Below are 23,137 nucleotides of genomic sequence, written 5' to 3' on the forward strand. Positions count from 1 at the left end.
TTGTTGTATCTATTAAACTACATGGAACAAAAAGTATTTGGTATTTAGGAACTGATAACAGAGAGAATATTTCTTTTAAAAACGTTGTCATTTTCAAAAATCCTTACTTTGGCAATTAATAAAAAGGTTGCCCAATGTCTGTACCAGATTACACAATTTAAGACTAAACAGAACACATTGTGTCCCTTTTTCTTTTTCAAACTTAAAACAGTCCTAGGCACAAATTAGAAGGTCATGGGGACTTGAGTCTCTACATGTCACTGTGTAAATGTCCCCAACACACACACGCTGTCAAGATATCCAGGCATTCTGCATAACACCATACACATGGGAGCACTATTAATAATACGCTATTGTTTGTTATGGAAAATCACCACAACTGAGGCCTTTCCCGTAGCAGATGGCTCGACTGTCTGTTACCTCCATAAAAAGGCATTTGAGGTGGCTGGAGAAACTTCTGTCAACACTGAATTGTGTTTGAACCAATGACTGTTAGGAACCGCAAGAGCCAATCCAGCAGAGTAGACAGGCCAACGTTTTAGAGATGAATATTTGAAACATGAGTATACAAACATTTGGTCAAAGGGCTTATTTTAGAAAAAGCTGTTCACACTCTTTCAGAATATTGACAGTTGTATTTGAAAGACAAATATTGATGCTGAAACCTCACAAAACATACAAATCGTACACTTAACATACATTAAAAAAGTTGGTCAAAGTTGTGATATTGTGAACATTACTGCTTCGTAATATATTCAAAAGTCCTAATTAAGACTAAGACAGATCATATATGCAGAGGGATTTTTGTACCGGTAAAGAATGATGTACATAAATGTCGCTTAAAGGATGGATGATGGTGATAATGCTGACATGCTGACGTGTCGTAGATACAGATCGGTGACTGTTGTGCCCACATCTTCCTGATAAAGATATCACTTTTGGCGGTTGGGCCGCGGAACACAGCCTGGACTAAAATGCACCACTGTTTTTGTTGCTGCTGTTGCAAATAAAAAAATGTAACTAAAAGAATACCTTGTTTTTGGTTTTGTCTCATTTAGTCAAATGGTTCTTCTGTTAAGCAAAAATGTAATGGAACTGCATGCAATCGTGTGTTGCCAACTGACAATGTAATATCCTTGATTATAATTGTTACCATGGTAAACAACTTACTTTAGCTTGGTAGCATGCTAACATTTGCAAATGTTAACTAATTACGAAGTACTGAACAAATAATATGATCTGATTATGAAGCTAGAAGACAAGGGAACACTCAAATTATTTCAATTCAACCTCAGGGAACTTGAATGTCTGTACCAAATGTTATTGCAAAAGTAAAACGATTTCACTCCTCAAAAATGTGCACATCACGGTAGGTCCAGAGAAAAAGTCAGAGGATAACCACAGTCATTAGGATTCATCCTCTGGAAACCATGTGACTGAACGGCAATCCATCTCATATTGTTGATGTTATTTAAGTCTGGACCAAAGTATTTTATTTTTCATTCCTAAAAACAATGGTAGTCTTCAACAAATAAATCATTAAACATGATTAAAGCTCAATGGCATCAAATGATCAAAATAAGTGGACATAGCCTTCCCTCAGTCTGATTGTAGATTCTCATAATGTTTTATCCTATTAAACCTTTTCCTGATGAGTTCATGTTATTAATCCCTGGTTTTAAGTCATCTTTATTCCAGCATGATCTTCATTTTGCAATGTACTGTATGGTCCCATATACAGTAGTGAAAATGAGATGATAAAGTAGCGTTAGCTTTAGGGCTTGTGATTGACAATGTGGCACCACCTTGTCCTGTCATGTGCCTCGGAAGCTTAACATTCTCGTCCAGATGTGTTCATTTTTGGCTCCAAAAAACAAGATGGCTAATGCAAAACTCTCAAACCCAAGGCTTCAATATGGTAATGGCCTAAATGGTGCCAAAATACTAGTATATTAAGGGCTACTTGGAAAGTAGCCACGACTGCTCTATGTCAAGAGACAATTTATTTGTTCTACAAAGAGGTTTTCTAATTTGGTTCTTGCAAACTCAACTACGACACAATGACACTTGTAACTCTGTTTCACTGACGGAGCACTATGTCTCCGCTGTATTTATTTTCCAGCTTCAGCCACACAGCAGAGCTAATCCTGCATCATGATCCCTCTGAAGGCCTCTCTGCGAGGCCGGGTGTGATGTTTACATATCATACGAGGGCTGCTGCTTACAAATTAGTCCCTTTGGGTGTATCGCTGGCACTGTGATCTCAGTGGACGTTGGCTAACTCCTGACTAAACATGTGAGGCTCAACATGTCCGTCAATCTCTTAAATGCAGCACCAGAGTGTCTGTGGCTCCCTTACGGAGGTCCTTGCTCATGTTAACATTTGTAGCGAGCAGCTGCTTTCTCACTATGTCTCAACCAAGGGGGGGGGGAATGTTGAGGTGATTTCTAACAATGTTAAAATGCATGGAGATTAAACTGTATTAGAACTGTTCAAAACAAGAAAGAAAATATGAAATATGAACTAGAATTAACCCAGCAGTGGATTGCAGGCAAACTTGAGTCATGTGAAAATGATGTCTTGTTAGGAAATGGCTTATTGTGCTGTGTATCAAACTATATATGACTTATACAACATACAGTTTGATACTCAACATCTGAGCCATTTCCTATAAGTCTGTGATCCATTAGATGTAGGTAGATGATGAAACCTAGTAGTGGTAACAGCATACACAAAACTGCCGTAAACACCAAATGGAAATAGGAATAAATAAAACATATAGCGAATAAAACAGACATGCGTTAAGTCGAGTAATTTCCTGACATAAATTGTCATGAACGACACTCAAACAGACGACAATAACAGCCAGTTGAACGTTCACACTCGTTTTATAGATTAGGTTTGACAGTTGTGAAAAGTATAAAAAAACATTGTGATGGTAAAATCTCAATGGTATACATTCTTACAAAGCCTATTTAACAAAAACTACCCAATGTGACCATTTAGTATATTCTTACAAAGCCTAAACAAAGAAATACTCAATGCAAGTTTACTGAAGCAGTTATAAGTTGGACTTCTGTAATATTCATTTGATTTTTGCTGTAACTATGCTAAATGGAGAACATTTCATGACTGCTTTATGCATTGTGAATATATCATTGTTAACCAATCTACAAACTACTGTGAAAGTAATCGCTCGTAAAATATTGCATAAATCATAGAAGCTCTAATACTGAATATACATTTGTTTTTTCAATAAAACAATCTAAAACATAATATATGATTACAGATACATTCTGAGCACATTTCATAAAAGCCATATGAAAACAAAACAAGAGAAAGTTACAAATATGTTTCTTTTTACAAGTTCTAACTGCTCTAATTTTGTACATTTAAAGAGAAAATAACGACCTCGTTCATCTTCCTCACCTGTGATTAGCATGCAGGCTAAAACTTTGTACATTTTATAAGACTCACTTTTGTAAAATAAGAAGTAAGGGCAATGTCTCTGCAAAGTACAACAATTAGCAGTACACAATCAGAGTGTATTTCCTACGTACAAGTAAGACTATTTCAAATCAGATAGTTTATGGATAAAAAGTTAGCTTTAATCACTATTTCAGAGTCATTCAATTAGTTTTATCTTTTTGTTTGTCACTTGCTGAAGTCGCTGGAATAAACTTAAAATTGTCTGCAGCATTAAAAGTTTATTTACTGTATAAATATTGACAGCCTGTAATGTTGGACTTTTTTTATACACGCTTTTGTTGGAGTGAATGACAGCTAGGTGTTTGGGGCGATCTGCTTTGCCAGCTGAACCCAGGGGTGGCTCACCCATCCTGGCCTGGCACCAGGTAATCATCGTCTCCCTCCACTAAGAGAGGTTCCTCTGCGGTGCTCTCCTGGGGGCTCTCGTGGACTTCTGCTTCGGTCTGAGTGAATTCAGGGCAGGCTTCAATGTCGTCGTAGTCCTCCTGCGGGTCTTCCTCCTCAACGGTCACATCATCTGTAGTGAGAACAACTGCTGCATATTAAAACGTGTGATTGCTTACAATGTGCAAATAATATTGGTATTTAAAAGGGTGGCACTACTTAGAATCAAGAGATAACACTATGGAACTTCCCCGATATATCATTTATATTACAGTTTTCTGAAATACAGTCCTAAAACCAATAAATCAGTTAGCATTTTACCACTCCTGGTTCGTTTGGAAGTCAACTGCTTTTTTGCGTGTTTTCTATTCGATGCCTGAAATAAGGTCTGTGGTTAAAACAAGATTTAAATATGTTCATGTTTTGATCTACAACATAAAATATGTCGGTAAAAAACAGGTAAACGTCCCAACCTTTAGCGGTTGCTAATAAGTGACTAAATGAGCATAAAACTCATTATCCGCCTAAAGTGGTGTTAATATGTGGAGATCATCCTGCTGAACAAATGTGTAACTATCATAAATGTGTGTTTGCCACTGATGTTATTTTCTTCAATATTCCAAAAATGTAATGCTTTTTGTCGAGTGAAACGGGGATATAGTATCTTCCGGGTCGATCTACAGAAATACATCATGTCTGCACCACTATATTATATGTATAGAAAAGCAAAAGAGGCATCACCTATTAAATATGAGCACATGTTTATACATTTCAAACACAGAAATCTGGTGAACAGATAAAGCCAGGTTCCGAATGATTTCTTCATTATGTTGACATTAGAGGTATCACTCCTTAAATCAGAACAAAACTTAAAAGTTATTTAAAACAAATCTAGTTTTACCTTGCTTTAAGGAATACAAATGTTTCATTGATCAGGCTGATAAAGCATAGGAAAAAGAAATCCTTCTGTGACCCTCAGAGCGTGTTAATATGTGTCCAATCCCAAATGATATGAGAATAGGGTAACACAAATGTATGTAATAGATATGATAATCAAACTTCTCCAGTTGGAAGTATCTTTTGTATCACAATTTCTCTTAAACTTTATTTTTAAATATATCAATTGATATATTAAACTTTTGGTGAATCTGGGAAAAATGTACTGACTCAAATAAAGAACTACATGTGTATTTATGGATGTGTACTTGACCAATGCATGTTATGAAGCACTCCCAAAAAAGACCCTGTTTTTGTAACTGCAGGTTCGAGCTGTGTAACTGTAAACAGATGGGATTAAGCTGGAGTAAAACTTTCCTGACACTTTATCCATGGGAACATCCTGGAGGAGGTGTTCTCCTTCAGCAGCAGTGAGGGTCTGGAGGGTCAGGGGCTGCATCTCAGCAGCATCACTGACATCATTGTTGGAATGGAAGGAACCGTCTTCTCTGAATCCTACATCAACAACATAAATAAAAAGAATCAAAGATACTTCAAATGGTCCTACATTTCAAATCACAACGCCCTGTGTTTCCATTATGAAAACGTAAAATATACTAATTAACTTAAAAAATGATTTCTTCAATATTCCAAGTCCTTGCTTATCCTTGCAACACAAATACAAACTATGAGGTATAATGACAAAAGAAAATGACCACTCAAATAAACAAATGAAAGAGCGACTTTAAATACATGCAAACAATATATAAATTACATTAAGACTAAATCACTAAATATAATTTATATTTGACACATTTATGGCCAAATATTATTATGATGTGAGAACTAATAATAGTTTGAAGAATCTCTATGAATAAAAAAGACAATTAACTAAATAATACAAATTCTAAGTATCAGTTTTTATATATAAAATGTGTAGAAGTATATGTACTGTATATGTAAAAGCTCATTTAAAAGACACACTGTGCAGAAATGATACAGTAAGATGAAATACAAGTTACTTAAATATAAAGGTAATATTGCACAATACTTGTAATAATGTATTGTGTAACATAAAGCAATGTCAAATAGAATACTGCAAAGTGTTTGACACTTAAACAGGAATAATCCTGGTGATATATTTGTAGTCAATGATTACAATTCCACTCCAAAAAATAGATGAATGAATAAACATGAGACTCACTGGCTGCTCCCAAGTCCTCCATCTGGTTTGACTTGTCCGGGACGTTGTCGTAGTCTCCACTCTCAATCTCTACTTCTTTTGTCGACATTCTCTTTCTCAAAATTCCCACTGCATCAAAAGAGCATGAGACATTAAACTGGTCCGAGACGAAGGACTACAACTAGACAAGAGTCGGAACAACTGTTTATAAGTTTATATTATTAATGTTCTCAACAAATGAACAAACACTTGATCCTTCAGTTTATCAAAAACATTTAAAACCAACACAATATGTATTTCTGAGATGTGGTGGAGTTGGGTTAGGGCTCAGCATAAAGTAGCAATGTACCTCAAATGTGTACTGAAGAAGATTACTTGAGAAAAAGTACTTTTCCATATAAGCATGTATACTTTAACTATCAGAGTATATACTTATTGTTCCTTCAGCTGTTATTTATGTAATGTAAGCTATGTACTTCCTTACTGTTTGCATATTTAAAGTCTATGCATATGCACAATGCAGTATATATATATATGTTTTCTTACTTTTACCTATCTTTTATATTATAAAATACAAGTATGAACCTGAAAATGAGCATGATGTTCTGCCTCTGAACTCTTTATAGTACATTTGGATCATTTGACCTGTTTTGGCATTTAAAGCAGTAAAAACATCTTAAATGAATTCTTAAAGCGTGAAATGTGATTGCTTTTCCTAAAGTGTAATATAAAGTAAATTATGTAATATTGGCAAATATAAGTTTATGTGCAGGTGGAATGCATTTAAAGGGAATGTAAGGTCACCGGAGGCGGTCACACAAAGGTAAAGGCTCATGGGGAATGTTAAAACACAAAATACTCAGATTGGCATGTTGTTAGTGCTGATGGTTTCAGTCATAATGATAACACCTACTAATACTTCAATGTGGTTTTCTCCTTTACTCATATAAAAAGTATCATATGAATAATGTTGCTGACTCATATTCTGTTTAAGATTAGAGTATGAGAGAATGTGTGGGTTTAGATGTATTGTCTCTATAAAGATATAGTGTCAATATCAATCACCCATTCATTATTGACCATTAGTTATGTATGGATGTAAAATACATTAGTGGTTTTAAATATGGTTGGCAAACTAACTGATTATAAAACAACAATTATGAAAGGGTTCTTGATTCTTGTAAAAAATGTCCCGCTCCACACTGTAAAGGGTTAGAATATGACCATAGGCTATGGAAGAGCCAAATGAGTCATTAGTGGGTGCTGGTCATGCTGCTATTTAATAGTGAAATAAATATTGTTGCTTGAAAAAAGCAGCAGTGATAGGGTTATGATTGTTGGTGTCATACAGTGGCCTGAATATAGACAGAATGCAACAAGACTGGCCTCATGTGGCAAAAAGGCTCCAATACACCTTCATTACACTGAGATGATCATCATGGTATACCAGAATAGCTGTTGCAATGGTCTACTTATATTTAAACAAATAGCATAAGACAGTTAATAATAATATACTCACACGATATATTCTTGCCTTTGTTGACAATGCAGATTCGGATAATTACGACAATTATAATCACCAGAACCAAAAGTAATCCTACTCCCAGGATAATGCGCACTGGGGAGGGCGAATGGGCTCCAGACTTTTCAGGCTTGGGCATGTAACCTGAAATCAAAAGACAGAATCAGATTGAATATCTGGTGGACATCCAGTAGGCTTTCAGGTGCAAGGAATTTGCTTTGGTGTATTGATAAGGTATAGAAGAGTGTCAGTTATATTTCATATAACTGACACTCTTTGCCAAAGCAACTTATTTAAAGTGCAATCAACCATGAAGAACTCAAAATAGCAAGAACCTTAGCTGTACATTAGCTTCAAATAAGCATATATATTTTAATTGCTACATACAGAAATTGGAATTGTAATGTTTTTATTAGCCTGGGTGCACTGGAAACTGATGGGTTTCAGTCTACAATCGACATCTACAAAAATGTAATATAAAGAAATACTCTAAACATGTACAATATATCTAAATCAACATGAAAGCTCTGTGCATTTATTGGAACTGAGTTTTCCGTAGCAAGGTTCAACATTTTATTCCAGAATTGCCTTTTTTGCATTAACGATTAGATGCTACTTGTCAAGGTAATCAAATCTGATTTTTTTTTTTAATGTATTACTAGAGTATTACAGGTAACAAATATCTGACTTATTGGGAAATTGGTTTAGTTACCGTTACAGTAGATCTCCGCTGGTTTTTGGTTCACACAACTCTTTTGTTCAACACAGTGCATAAGGTAATTATGATCTTTGGTGCAACTCAGTGTTGTTTCCAAGTTGACCTTAAAACACAGATTTTAATGTATTTATTTATATTTATTTATAAGGACACTTTGTATTGACAAAGAAAACGATTAAAGTTAAATTATACAGATTTTAAAATGATCAAACTAATGACTGACATTGCTAAAAATGACAAAATCTAAATTGGAAGACAAATATTTACCCGATCGAAGACTTTAGATCCCTTTATGCTACTATTGTAGCCTTCACAATTTCCACACAGTGTTTCCAGAAGTTTCTCTGGAAATGGTTTGGCCAGGGGACACACTTTGTCCAACTTATTTCGATAGTTGACTTGAATCTGACCTCCACATTCTTCTGTAAAGTTGAAGTTGACATTACCTGTAGGAATACAAAAATATATTTCTATGTTAGCCATTTAATGAATTTGCTAGCTAAGCTAAGCCAAACATACATACTGGGAGCGAAAGGGAAGCAGCTAGTGTTGCTCTGTCTTAAACTATAAAAACCATGGTGTTAATAAGAGAAGCTTAAATTGAATTTCTTACATTAAATAAACAAAATTCAAGATTCAAATATGTAATGTCATACACACAGCTATAGTTGTGCAATGAAAAACTTGGGTCACAGGATGCTCATACAATGCAATATATAAATATATACAAGAGATAAAAGATATATCATGTTTATTTGTGATATTTAGAGGTGCTTGCAGTTTTTACTTTGATAAAAGTACTAGTCTGATCATCTCCTGGCTATACTAAGCTAGGCTAATCGTCCTCTGGCTTAAGCTAACATATGAGTACTTAACTTTAATCCAACTCTTGGCAAGATGACAAATAGTAGGTGTAAATGTATAAGTATATTTAAGTGTCAACTTAATTCTGTAATACTGTGTATTTCAATGGGTTTATTAATTCAGCTGCAAATATCCTGAAAATAATTTAATTTCAAGGGGACTGACTTGTCTTTAAAAAGTGCAGGTGTTGACTATTTAACAGACAATCAAGTATATTTACATTTTGATTACATTTAAATAATCATATAAGGATTTGCATTCCAAATAATATCAATGACATGATAGGCAGAAAGTTTACATACACAATACTTTTGATTTCCAATGGTACATAAGCACATACCTACTTACCAGCACAGAAAACCGAAACCAACTTTTGTTCACACTTTTCCTTGACTCTCTTGCACTGGCCGATTTGATAATGGTTTTCCTCACAGTTGATATGGAAGTACTCTTTATTATCAATCGGCTCTGTGACAGCAGAGAAACCAATGGCGTTGCTGCAATTCAGTTCTTGGCAAACCAAACGTGAGTACCTGTCTTCCCAATTTGTGTTGCACACCTCAAGGTCCTTTACCGTCACTTCACCAGCACACTGTGTTGAAAGATTGACCTTAGGTTCATCTAGAAAGGGAAGAAACAAGATCAAATATTAAATTAAAATATTACAAGCTGTAGTTTAGGTGCTAGCATACTCAGCTAGCAAGAAATCAAACTCATACATTTGTGAATTAGTGAGTTTGTGAGGTGATGGTAAGCAGATATATTTACCTTTACCTGGCTAGGTGTCTTCCCCTACTACTAAGCTAATCATCAGCTGGTTGTAATACATATTAAGCCTTACATGATTTTGGAATCAATAGTCTCTTACAACTCTTAATAAGATAGCAAATAAGCGTCATCCCTTACATTTCAAATCTTTAATGGTCAATATAAATGCTTGTAAAGTAGGTAATTTACTGCATCTATATTAACGGAAATGGCAGCAGGAAATATTTTATACCTTGACATTTAATAAAGATCTGGTTGCTTGATGGCAAGGGTGACGTTTTTTTCTCACAGTCCCAGATGGACTTCAGATTCTGTACACCTGCACAGCTGAAGCTCGTTGTCAAGGATGCAGCTGTCTTTCTTGTCTCATTTGAAATTAAATTGCCGCAGTTAAGATTGCTGCAAAGTATATTCCCCATAGTTTCTGTCCAGCCTTCAGTGGAAACAGCACTTTTGTTGTTGTCCTTCGAGTGAACAAACAGATTTCCACTACAAACAGTACCACCAACTAGTGCAAACATACTCGAGCCTGAAAAAAGCAAGAGGAGATGAGAGAGGATTCAGGAACAACCAATACCACCAACAATGTAATAAGCAATAACGTAAAAATGTAGATCACATTTTAAGGATCTAAAGAGCATACACTGTGTGCTAATATTTGAAAGTTAGCTGAAAAAATTGAAAATGTTTTTATGGTAAAAAGGGAGCAACAGTGTGCAGCAAGCTGGCTAAGCATAACACAAACATTGTGACTTAAAATCCGGACCAAAACTATTCTAGTGTATATAACCACCTTAAAAAAATCACGCTGTGTGGTAAAACATTGATTAATCGGTGAGATTTCTCATTTAATTAAATGTATTATTGACCAATGGTTGGAGCCAAGCTAGCAGTTTCTGGATGCATCATTTATGCTAGGCTCAGCTAAGCATTTCTATGTGGTAGTTTGGTATGTGTCTTAGAAGCATCAGAGTGGCATCAATAGTTTCATCTATCTCTGTAAGAAAAAGCAAACAATAAATGATATATTTTTAAGGGAGGTACCAGATATACTGGAACGCTAGAGGAAAAACATTAGCTGAACATTTTTCAGTCCGGGTTAACGATCTACAGACCCTAACTTTTCCAACATACAACAATAATAACACTTACTGGAGCATTGGAGGTCAGCAGGAGTGCATGGGCCAGCATTAGTTTTCATCTTACATTGTTTTAATGCCTTGGAGTCATCTCCAGAACCATCTATTTCTGAAATAACATGACCTTTTGCTGTTTTGGGTCCATCTTTAATCTCATCTACTGCCTGACCACAGTCCAGCTCTCGACAGATGGTGTGTCGTGTTTTGATGTCTTTAAAAGCATCTTTGCAAACTGGGAGCCATTGGTTTTCGTAGTTGACTTCCAAACCTCCAGAACATTTTTCTCGGGAAGGAGTAAATCTGGCCTTGAAACTACCTGTAACAGTGAAAGATACAGAATTATTTTGTTATTTAAATAAAACAAACAAGATATAATAAATATAAAATAAAGTCAGTCACATGACCCCTGAGTTATGGTCAGTTGTGTGTCTTGTGGCTAAGCACATCAGAGTTTACAGGAACATTCTGATTAACATCCATCCATCCATCCAACCAACCCATCCAACCAACCAACCAACCAACTCACCCATCCATCCAACCAACCAACCAACCAACCAACTCACCCATCCATCCATCCATCCAACCAACCAACCAACCAACCAACCAACCAACCAACCAACCAACCAACCAACCAACCAACCAACCAACCAACCAACCAACCAACCAACCAACCAGGCACATTGGCAGTTAATTATCCTTTGATGCCTGAGCAATAACTTCATTTGAAGTATTGATTTAACATTGTGCAAATAGACGAATCTTATTATTGTGTATTCTCATCTTCTGCATCTTGTATGAACAGGAAATATTATGTACTTCTTTGTTTTGTGTTTGTATCTTGTGCAACTACTGCAAAAAGAATGTTCCCCTCCAGATTGTATAAAAGACTGTGAAATATTCATGTAACTACCTAAGCAAACCAGAATTAAAATAGAAAATGTTTTGGTCATAATAATACAAAAGGCATTCAAGCTCACCAAAAGAATAAAACACAACGGTTTCATTAGGAAAAACACACACGTTTTTGGGAAATATACAGTATAGTTAAAACATTACATTACCTGAGCAAAGGACATATGCTGGATCATTGTTACAAGTCTTATCATTGTCATCAAAGCTGACCAAGTTGCACTTGGTCAGGTTGTGAGTCATCTCTGTGCAGTGCACACTCTTGAACTTCACCTCCATTGGTTTAGTCTTGGTGATGGACTTTGGGACATGTTCACCACAGTTCTGGGATGTACACAGCATACGGGAGTCTTCTTCTGTCCACGGATTCGCACACACACCACCGCACTCCCCGTTCAAACAAACATTGACGTACCCCAAACAGCCATCGGACAGGTTAATTGTTTTTTCTCCTGTTGTGGCATATAGCAAAAGGGATGAGGAAAATGGAATATAGTGGAAATATACACGTGTAATGAGAAAGTTGAAAACATTTTATGAGATGAAAGTCTCCACATAGTGTCACATTACCTGAGCATTTCACAGTGGCAATTGTGAAATTGAGGTCTTTTGGATTTTGTGTTTTTCCACAGTTAAACAGAGATGTTTCGTTTCGTGAGCAGTTGTAGAATTTATCCCAAACTTTTTCTTCTCGACCAGGCAGGGTGTTATTGACATTCAAAACTCCCCCACAATGCATCTCCTGACACACGGTGTTTGCCGTCTCTTTGTTCCATGTCACGTTAGACCCGGAGAGCCAGTACGTTTGTTGGAGGTTTTTTATCCCCACCTTGCCAGAGCAGGAATCTCCGTCCAGAAATATCATTGCATGCCCTAAAATTGACAAAAGAAAGAAAGACAGTTAGTTTTAGCTTATGATAGACTGGTAATGTGTTCAGGGTGGCTTCCTCTTTTTTCAAATGCATGCCATTTTAGGCTCATGACCCCTCACATCGTAGACTTGGAACTACCGAATGACCGTTTATTTTTCTCTTAGAATAATGAAATGGGGAAATGTAGTTATAAGTCAGAATCAGAATCATAAAGCATGTATTCATCCCACAGCGGGAACATCACAGCAGCAAGGTATAAAAAGGCAGATAAAAGGAAAAAGGAGAACGAGTAGAGTTACCTATTAAAGGCACACGTTATTAAGAAAATTAATATATATATAAAAAACAAGTGAATAAACAATGGTAAAAATTAAGGAGAATTATTTAAAAAAATAAGTGGACATATACTTTTTTAACAGTATTGAAAGATTGTTGTTGCGTTGAAAATGTGTATATAAATTGTTAAAACAATTATGTGTAAATTGATCATAAGGGTAGATTGCTCATTAGCAGTGCACAGCAGTTTTTATATCTATATGTATTGCACCTCAGTGCACAATCTATGCATAGTTGAATAATAACTCTTTACTCTTACATTGTTCAAAGAAAGAAATATATGTTAGGGTTCTCGCCAAAAATAAAATGTTTTCTGAAAATGGCAAATTATTTAAAACTATCATCAACCCTACAGTTCTCATCAGCTTGAGAATTCTGAATTGGTATTTATTGGTCTGTGCAGTGTGTATTATATATTTGAATTGTTTTTTTCAGATATTCATATTTGTTGTACGATTTGTAATTGTTACATTGTTTTCACACTAGGAAAACATAGAATTATTATGAAATACTGGAACATTTATATTCCATGTGATACATTTAATTAATATTCTCAACAATCTAAAAGCAAAACAAATATGTATATTATCAATCTAGTTTCCTGCAGCTGTTTCCAGCAAGAGCAATTATCTGTTCAGCAAATCATCTGTTCAGCACCAAATGACAGACAGAAAAAGGGAACCTTTACATATCACTTGGTGAGTAATATCTAAAGAAATCATATTAAAAAAAACTCCAGACTCTACAATGTGGAGGACAGAATCCAGTGTTATTAAGGTCCTTTACAAAAGTAGAAGTACTAATACTACAGTGTAAAAAATACTCCATTACAAGTAAAAATACGCCAACTGCATTGAGATTGTTACCTAGATAAAAGTATTTATGTTTAGAAAAACTATCTAAAGTATTAGAAGGATAAGTACATTGTAGAAAAGTTCTTACAATTCTTAAAATAAGTAAGCTGGAAGAGTGAAACAGATTTACTCAAACAATACTTAAACAATTATCAAAATTGCTGGCAATACATTTGTGTCAACCCACTCACTGTTTGAGGTGTACTTAAAACAATGTTGGATATATACATAAAATAATAGCTGTTAAATAAATGTAGTGAAGTAAAAGTACAATATTAATTCTAGTGGAGTGGACAGAAAATACTCAATTAAATTCCAAATACCTTACATTTCTGCTTAATGACAGTACTGCAGAAATGGACTTAGTTACATATCACCAAAGACAGATTCAAAGTCATTCACACACACACATCTTGACTCGAACCGACACTTTGGAATTGGCACAATAGAAGGTCAGACGAATGGAAAACACACTCACCCTCACAGGTTATTCCCACTGCCTCCTTATTCACGTTTGAATCCAGCCTTCCAGGTATGTCTGAGTCTCTGGGGGAGCGGTTCTTTACGACACACTTAGATATGGAGTCATCCTTTCCTCTACAAGTTATAGTCTTAGCCAGAAATTCACCTGAACCCTGGCTGTATTTTTGAGAATCCCCCTTAGTCTTAACGCTTTGTGTACAGTTCAGTTGATTGCAGACGACATCTGAATTTGTATCTTCCCATCCTTGTTTATCGACCATCTGCCATTTGCCCTCGTACTTGATCTCCAGTCTGCCGGCACATTTCCCAGGAGTGTCCTTCAATGTCACCTCCATGCTTTCTGTTCCATGACAGCAAGAGAATTGTCAAAGATTCAAGATTCAAGGCTTTATTGTCATTTGCACATTAGCTACAGTGTTGATATGTCAATGAAACACTCACAGGCTCCTCCAACAGTGCAACAATATAAATAGCACATAGAACAAATAAAACAGATATAATAGTGCAAGTAAATACAAATAAAATACAAATAGTGCAAGAAGAGTCTATACAAGTAAATGGAATATGATATATTAGATAAATAATTGGCAAGATGCAAACGATGAATGTTGTGGATGTTCTTTAAAAAGTGCAGGTGTTTAATAGTCGTATGGCCTGTGGGATGAAACTGTCCCTGAGTCTGGTGGCTTTAGACCTGATGCTGCAGTAAACACACGCTGCTGTTTGGGCAGGAATATTGTGATTTCTACGTTTCTTTGGTATTACAACATTGCTGCCGTGTCTCACCTGAACAGACTACGTATGCCTTGGAAGAACATCTGAGGTTTTGGTCCCGCTGGGCTCTGCAGTGCCACAGGGACGACTCTTTCCCTGAGCACTCCACATTGTGCATTATCACATTGTCCATCTCCCCTCCTCGAGAACTCTTCTTATGGTTACTGAGCACCTGGAGCACAGCGTGTATGGTTATATCATTAAGGATCCATGTCATTCATTAGTGGCAAACATTGGATCGGAAGGGCAGTCATTTACAGAGACTTTCAATGATGATGATTACTATTTTTGATCATTCACAAAAAATATGAATAAAACATTTCATTAATATAACATTGATAACAACAATACAATTCATTTGTATTATTATCTAATAAAAAGAACATCCACAATAATACTATTTAATATTCTTATTATCAATATAAAAAAACACAATCAATACAAATAATAATAATAATACAAATACAAACTAAAATACTGCAAACTAAAAGTAATACAAAATAACATAATAATGAAAATAAAAAAAACTAATAGTGATGATAATACCAAGAATATTAATGTGATTATAAAAAATAACATTTACTATTAAAAACAGATATAATCATAATAACAAGATAAAAAATATACAGTATATAATAAAAATACAAAAATAGAGAGGGGCTGCTCAACACATTGACATAATCTTGCCTTAGATAAAATCTTTGTTATCAGTGCTTCTTCAATCTGAAAACTCACAGAACTGCCGCAGCGTAGCTCATTGCAGACGACTTCAGCTTCCTTATCGCTCCAGAGCGAGGCGCACACCGGCTGAGGATAGTTGTTACGTTCAATATAGACTTCACCATAGCAGTGGCTGGGTTCCCCTTTGTCCATCAGAACCACTCTCACATTATCTGTGAACAAATAAAGGTTTATTTTTTAAAACATTATTTAGTAAGACTATTTCATTTATCATTTTGTAAGTTGGATCAAATATATATAGGAAAAATGGTTGTGTTTCGGCAGAGGTGGGAGAAGTACTAAGATATTGTTCTCGAGTAAAAGTAGAAGTACCAGAGTGTAAGAATACTCTGTTACAAGCATTACAAATGTTACTCAAATAAAAAGTATTAGCATCAAAATATAGTGAAAGTAGCGACAGTAAAAGTAGTCGTTGTGCAGATTGGTCCATTTCAGAATAATATAATGATATGTTTTCTAATGATTGATCATGAAAGTGTTCTCAAAGCTGGTAAAGGTGCAGCTAGTTTGAATGACTTTGTATACTGCAGGGTAGCTGGTGGATTTACTCCAGGTGGAACTAAAGTCTGATTTAACACTTGATTATATTCACATCATTCATCCACATTTGTAAAGTAACTAAATACATGTAGTGGAGCAAAAGTACACCATTTACCTCTGAATAGGACACTGAAAAAAAGTTTACTTTAAATGTGTTATGTTAACAGATTTCACATAACTGTTTTAGGCTAGTTCAAAGCAATACAATTACGTCTTGGGTTCAACTTAATAATATTGCTTTCGACTAACCTATAACTGTTATTTGAAATTTGTTGACATACATTTGATTAATGTCAACGTTTAAGTTTTTCGAGTAGTGGGGTAAAAGTAAAGTATTAAGCAGCAAAAACATGTAATACTCAAGCAAAGAGTTAATGTACTTAGTTACTTTACACAACTGTGTTTAGGTTGCCTTTGGTTGAATGTTAGTGTGTTGGACTACCTGTACAGTTGAGCTGTAGGCCGTCAGCAGCTAGGCTGGAGTTGGCAGATGTTCCGCAGTTCATCCGCTCGCACCACTCCGTACTGCGCTTGATGTCTCCGACAGGAGTCCAGGCTTCACCGTCCCTCTGCTGCAGCAACCCAGAACACACATTGGATGCGTCTCCGGAGAGTTGCAGTATCTCATGATCTGTGAATGAACCATTTCCTTAATTCACACTTCCTTTCAATAGAAATTGATTTACTCCTGGATAAAGGCAGTTTCGAACACTTGGTTAAAGTTGAATTGAAACAACAACAACAAATTGATATAAATAAACAAAAACAGGAGACAAACTACTGTCGCAGTTTTGACCATGTGTTTAACATTGTTCATTGAAAAAAAACAAAAAGATAGATAGGTTAGGTTATGGATATGAAAAAAAAGACATGACAGACTCCAGTCTCCTGGTTAAAAGTTGTACAATAATAATAATAAATGACATTTATATAGTGTTTTCACAGTGCTAAATGACACCTTAGAGATCAATAAGAAATAAAAGTCAAATAAATAAAGTCTAATAAAAAAACTTCATAAATAAAACATTCAAATATGAATGAAATTCAAAAGCACTTGGAATAAAAGTCCAATCAAAATATAAAAAAGTAAAAGTTCAATAAAAAAATATTTTGGAGCCATCAATGCAAACTGATATTTACAAGTATAGTACACTTTGGTATCTGGAGCTCAAAACTTTGCAAATAGTTGTATACATTAAAAACATACAGGACCCGGGATAAAATAAGTTTTCCCTCAGAATGTATTGACAATTAAGCTTTGTTTTATGGGAGATGATTCTATGAGACCAGGTAGTGGTTCAGTGTGTGAGTGTGTTACCTGAGCATATGACAGTAGCAGGATTGCGACACGCTGAACCTTTTTTCGCAGTCGCACACTGCCACAGATTAGTTAGGCCTTTGATGCCTGAACAATCTGCCCACATCTTCTCTGGTTGTTTGAGAGAGATCCACGGCTTCTTGGGAATTTCCTTGGCTGTACCGCACTTCAAGCTTTTGCACAAAATATTTGGTGCATCTTTGTCTTCGTCTAAATATATAAATGCATTACAAGTCAAAAGCATCCAAAGCTCCTTTTAACAATCAAAAGATTCCTATCTATTTCTTGTGATAAGAATAACAATTATTAAACAAATTACAAGGAATTAGTAAAAATATAATATCTTAATTCACTCACAATGGTATCATCTAGTAAATGAAATGTATGGAATTGAGAAAGAAAGCAGTAGAATCAGAAACCAATGGGATAGAATGGGTCAATGAAAGAACACAAAACATATATAATGACCAGGGGAAAGATCTGATCATTTATATACGTATGAGCATCAATGTTTTATTATGTGTAATCTATATCTTATAGGTTTGTTTTTGTCTTTTCCTGATTTGTCGATTGCTTTGAAGTGTTTGTGTATCTGAGTACTTCTTTTGTTATGTATGCCTTGTAATCAAATCAAATAGAAAAAATAAAGAGCGGTCCCATACTGTCAAAAGTGGTGCCATTTTATGTAGCAATGTTAAAGAAGCGAAAAGAAAGTATGAACCTTAAACGAACATCATACGTCTCGTTGAAAGTAAGGAAGACAAATTGGGGCGTGTATGTCATGTTTCAAATGATTTGTTTCACTAAAGAGTGACTTACCCTCTGAATTCCTCCAGTAGTTATAGCTGTCATTAGAATTAATATAATAGTATTATTGTAATTAATAAATACCTGATGCCTGAAGAGTTGGAATTTTCCAATATTTCCCAGGAACATCTTCCTTTTTTTGCCCTTACACATTTCTCAATATCCTTCATATCTAACTTGAGACCATTTGGAGCGGGCCAGATGATCCCTTTATGTGTTACCATAAATATACTACAAACTACCTAACTTTAAAATATAGATTCAATGTTTGACCTGTTCCTCAGCCAGCTATAACAGTACATGCTGATTAGGCATTGATGCATTAGTGTGGTCAAATAAGTGAGATAAGATGGTTTGAAGGCCGAGAACATCTTCCACTATTCAGCCGTCCCACTGATTCCTTAATCTTTACTTTACATGAAAAAAAGGATTTCTGTTTTGAACTCCCGCAGTACGTTGGTGTTTTTTATTTTTATTATAATCCTGCTTATTATGAATTTGTATATGATTTTCTTTTCAACATATTAGTTTAGTTCGCTTAAGTTTATCATTTATATGAATTATGTTTTCATTTATTTTCAAATTTCTGTCTTAAATTCCCACAAAAATAATGTTAGGATTCAAGGCACACAATAAGGCGTATTTTATTTGTTTTGTTTCACCTATATGTCTATAGAAAAAACATGTTGTACAAACATAATCAATAAATACAGGAGTTTGCTGTCTGCATCTCTTACCCCAGCCGTCCTTACAGAAGTACCCAGAATATGTCTCTCCTGCATCGGTGGAATACTTGACCGCTCCCGCACACGCATACCCATCCAGGCTGATGTTGATCTTATCTAGAAGACAAAAAAAAAAAAAATGTCCTCCTTATCAGGATTACATTTATCTGACGCTTTTTCTCTCAGCTACTCACGATAAATGCAATAATCCATGAACAAAAACATTTGTTGCGTGTTGTTGACCAATTTTACTTGAGGTGGGGGGCAGTCATTTTATGAGAGAGAGATTTAATGCGGGACATTATAGACAAAGACATTGTTCAAAATGTTATCATTTTTAGTTCAATATAAAGTCATAGCACTTTACATGAAATACAAATCCTGTTCATAAATCAAATATCAATCATGGTGTCAATGAGTAGAGTTTTATCAAATAAAATGATTAAATACATTACTGTTAACTTCGCCCTGAGTAACAGCACAGCCTTTGCCTATACTGCAACACTATCACAAAGGGTACAATGAAAGACTCTTCTTTCACAGGGGGGGTCAAAGATCAGTGCTACAGAGGCACTGGCCCCTGTTGGCCCCCCCAAGAACCGCCCATGGTTTATTGGACAAGGTACAGACGGACCAGGCAGGTTTGTGAGGGACGATTTGTAGACGTTCTGCTGTCAATGGGGACCGGGTTAGCAAACAGGCGTGGGTTTTCTGTCATTTCCTCACCATTTTTCACAACACACACAAGTTATACATAACACATAACAAGGCAACAGGCATGTTTTTGTTGAGTGGTACCTGGGTCCTGTATAGCAGTCAAAGAGCAGCAAGCCGATTGGCCGATGCAGAGCGAATCGCACATGCTGGAGGGAATGGTTACATAGTCTTGGATGTATGATCCAGGTACCACTCAACCAAAACATTCCTGTTTTGCTCCAAAATGGTGGAATGAGCTCCCCATTTGAATCCGGACGGCAACAATTATACACATCTAACGTCTCAAACTGAACCCCCCACCCCCCAAACAAACTCTACTTTTACATTGAGAGGTTTAGCCTGCTTGAAGCCAATGCAGTGGGCCCAAAAAGTGTTTGAAAACTAGTTGCAGGATGCTTGCTCTTTGAATTTGTATCTTCATGGTTAAATGCAATAACTTTTGTTCTTTTACATATGTCAGATGTCCATCAGTGCCTGGTGAATGTAAATTATTAAATATCTGCTTTTCGGGATTTTTTATCCTCCATTTCTTTTAAAAGTAAAACAGATGTATTCATTAATTAATTGTCCATTTAACTCCTTTATTATAAACCCTCTTATAAGTATATACATTTTATTTTTAGTTCAGTACGTTTCTTGTTCATATACAACAATACAACAATACTCGATACATTTTGATATATTTTTTATAAATATATTTATTTATGTTTTCTATAGTTTTTTCTCTTTTCTGTCTGTCATTCACACAACAAATCTGAGTCAAGGCATGTTTCTCTATTCTTATGCCTATATTTAAAGAGTTTGTATCTTCATGGTAAAAGGCTTGTATTGTAGATTTGGCTTAGGGTTAGGTAAAGGAAATGAAATGTAACAAAATCATCATCATGTCATTTTACAATAATTTGGATTAACTTCTCAAAAGTGATGCATCTCAACAAGTGTTAAACCTTACTTGAACATTGGATCTTCCTCAGAGTCCCAGTGTCGAATTGGCTGATGCCGAAGCCGGGATGCTTGCACTCTCCCAGGTGAGACTCGTCCCCGTTGCATTTCACCTCGTTCAGCCACACTGGATCGAGGGGCCGCATGGCGTGCTCCTGGGTGCTCCCATTTACTTTACCACACTGAGTGCTCTTGCAAACCACGTCTTCAGTTTTGTCGCTCCAGTGTTTGTCTCCGATGTAGCCCAGCTTGTTGTCATGGTAGATTTGGATGATGCCTTCACACGGGTTGCTTCCATCAATCAGAATCAGACGGTCCTCACCTGCTTAGAGACCGGAGAGATCATTCAGGTAAACAGTTAACATTTAAAAGTACAATAACATTGTTATCAGTTACAGAGAAAGAACATGTCATTAAATGAGAGTCAAACTGGTGATTAGAAATGATTAACATCCAAATATGTATTTTAAAAGGAATATTAAGAAAACATATTATATGTAGAATGTTATATTGTACATAAAAACTGTTTAAAGGATATTATTCCTTTCTAATCACAATTTGTTTGGTATTTAATCCCATTTTGATTCAAGTTTTACTAAAAAACTTTCAAATGAAAACAGTTATCAGTGTTCCATTTTCTTTGCCTGGTTCAAATCTAGGATTTTTTGGGAGAAATAATAATGAGCTGCATGGCTTTGATTAAGTTATTTATTTAAAAAACTTAATTTTAAACAGCGTAATCACTCGCCTGAAACCTTTTCAAATGATATTGTCAATTCAAAAAGCATGTAAGTGCACATTAAATATGTTAATTTATTTATTCATTAACTTATTTGTTGTGATTTTTCTTTTTACAACCTAACATACCAATTTCTTATCTCTATATGTGCGATGGCAAAATGTACTTTTAATTTGGTCAAATGTTCTAAAAGAAAAACAAGTTACTGAGCTCTGCGCTACTAAGAAATTATTATTATTTTCCCATTTTTTATGATATTTCAAACATTTATTTTCAATGATAACACTCAAATGTTCTGATTTAATTGTTTAGGGAAATAACCAATTCATTTGACAAATCTGTCATTTCTGAATTATTCGCTTCTTGGTTTCCTATATTTGTGTATCTTATTCAGCACTATTTATTGAAAAAACTGAAATATTCTTACCAAGAAAAAGGACAGTGTTACCTCAGTTACAGCACATTTTCATTTAGTATCTGTTCTTGAAAATTCTATACATATAACTATGCTAAATTGTATGCCTGCTTGTAGACATATTTCATAAAACCCAATATTGATAATTACACAAAATGTAATTTAGATAACTTTTAGTAATTTTGAAAACTGCACCAAATTAAGCATAAGTAATATTTTTTTTTAAGATTGTGGCACTGCAGGATATTTTAAATAATAAATCTACAAAAAAAAACAGTTTTGAAAAAACGTGACATATTGTGGCATACACACGGTCCAATTGGAATAAGTCACAGATTTAGAGTTGTCACTTGCCTTTAGCGATGGTAGTGCAGAGCAGGAGGAAGAGGAAGAGGAGCAGCATCATCACTGCAGCTCACCCCTGAGTGAGGCAGACCACAGATCAGCTCTCAGCTTTATACTGAGCAGCCCCTCACACAGCTCTGCAGCGGGGGGGCTCAGCTGGACTTACATATATCACCTCACTATCAAAGAAAACAATGTGACTTCATGTTATGGAGGATCTTGGGCAGAATAATATAGTAGAACACATTAGTTTAAAATAAAGTTGGTATGACTTTTGGTCATTTTCATACAAAAATTGGCACACACTGTGAAATGTTAACTAATTTCATAATCAAAAGTAGAGTTTGCATGAGATGTCCTTCCACACAAATGTCATAATGAATAATCAAGGAATTATTTTTCTATTATTCTTACTTTCAGATTAAATTGGTCATTGTATATCATTTAAAAAGGAAAATACGAACGCATTCATTTATAAATCAGTTAGTGTAGGCTACACAATATACACTTTTAGTTAAGTAGAGCAATAATGTGATCACTAAAAATGTTATTGGTGAATGCAAAAAAAACATGTAGTGTGGAAAGCGCTGGCTGTCTTCAACACGCTCCAGATTTC

The 23,137-nt window shown here is 35.3% G+C and overlaps 1 protein-coding gene across 2 annotated transcripts; it reads right to left on the reverse strand.

The window, feature by feature from the left end:
• Positions 1-2,870: 2,870 nt before the first annotated feature.
• On the reverse strand, positions 2,871-22,598 carry LOC117547677 (antigen WC1.1). 2 transcript variants are annotated; one of them, XM_034218436.1, is made up of 19 exons: positions 22,531-22,598; positions 21,033-21,344; positions 19,376-19,480; positions 17,832-18,041; positions 16,956-17,144; positions 15,968-16,125; positions 15,245-15,404; positions 14,454-14,798; positions 12,484-12,786; positions 12,066-12,365; positions 11,018-11,320; positions 10,098-10,394; positions 9,446-9,718; positions 8,501-8,679; positions 8,228-8,336; positions 7,513-7,659; positions 6,015-6,122; positions 5,189-5,326; positions 2,871-4,007 (listed from the first exon to the last, which is right to left on the reverse strand). In XM_034218436.1, the coding sequence occupies exons 1-19, from the start codon at positions 22,580-22,582 to the stop codon at positions 3,832-3,834; spliced, it is 3,864 nt and encodes a 1,287-aa protein (XP_034074327.1). In that variant the 5' UTR covers positions 22,583-22,598; the 3' UTR covers positions 2,871-3,831. The 2 variants fall into 2 exon arrangements, with proteins under 2 accessions (XP_034074327.1, XP_034074326.1); XM_034218435.1 differs by having other exon boundaries at positions 5,189-5,332.
• Positions 22,599-23,137: the final 539 nt, after the last annotated feature.

This window comes from Gymnodraco acuticeps, unplaced genomic scaffold (assembly GCF_902827175.1).
Source record: "Gymnodraco acuticeps unplaced genomic scaffold, fGymAcu1.1, whole genome shotgun sequence".
In the NCBI taxonomy this organism is placed as follows: domain Eukaryota; kingdom Metazoa; phylum Chordata; class Actinopteri; order Perciformes; family Bathydraconidae; genus Gymnodraco; species Gymnodraco acuticeps.

Coding starts and splice junctions, on each gene's coding strand:
- LOC117547677 (XM_034218435.1), bottom strand. CDS start 22,582: ATGATGCTGCTCCTCTTCCTCTTCCTCCTGCTCTGCACTACCATCGCT. Junction 11,321..12,065: donor AGCATATGTCCTTTGCTCAG/GTAATGTAATGT, acceptor TCACTGTTACAG/GTAGTTTCAAGGCCAGATTT. Junction 8,337..8,500: donor GATCTAAAGTCTTCGATCGG/GTAAATATTTGT, acceptor CTGTGTTTTAAG/GTCAACTTGGAAACAACACT.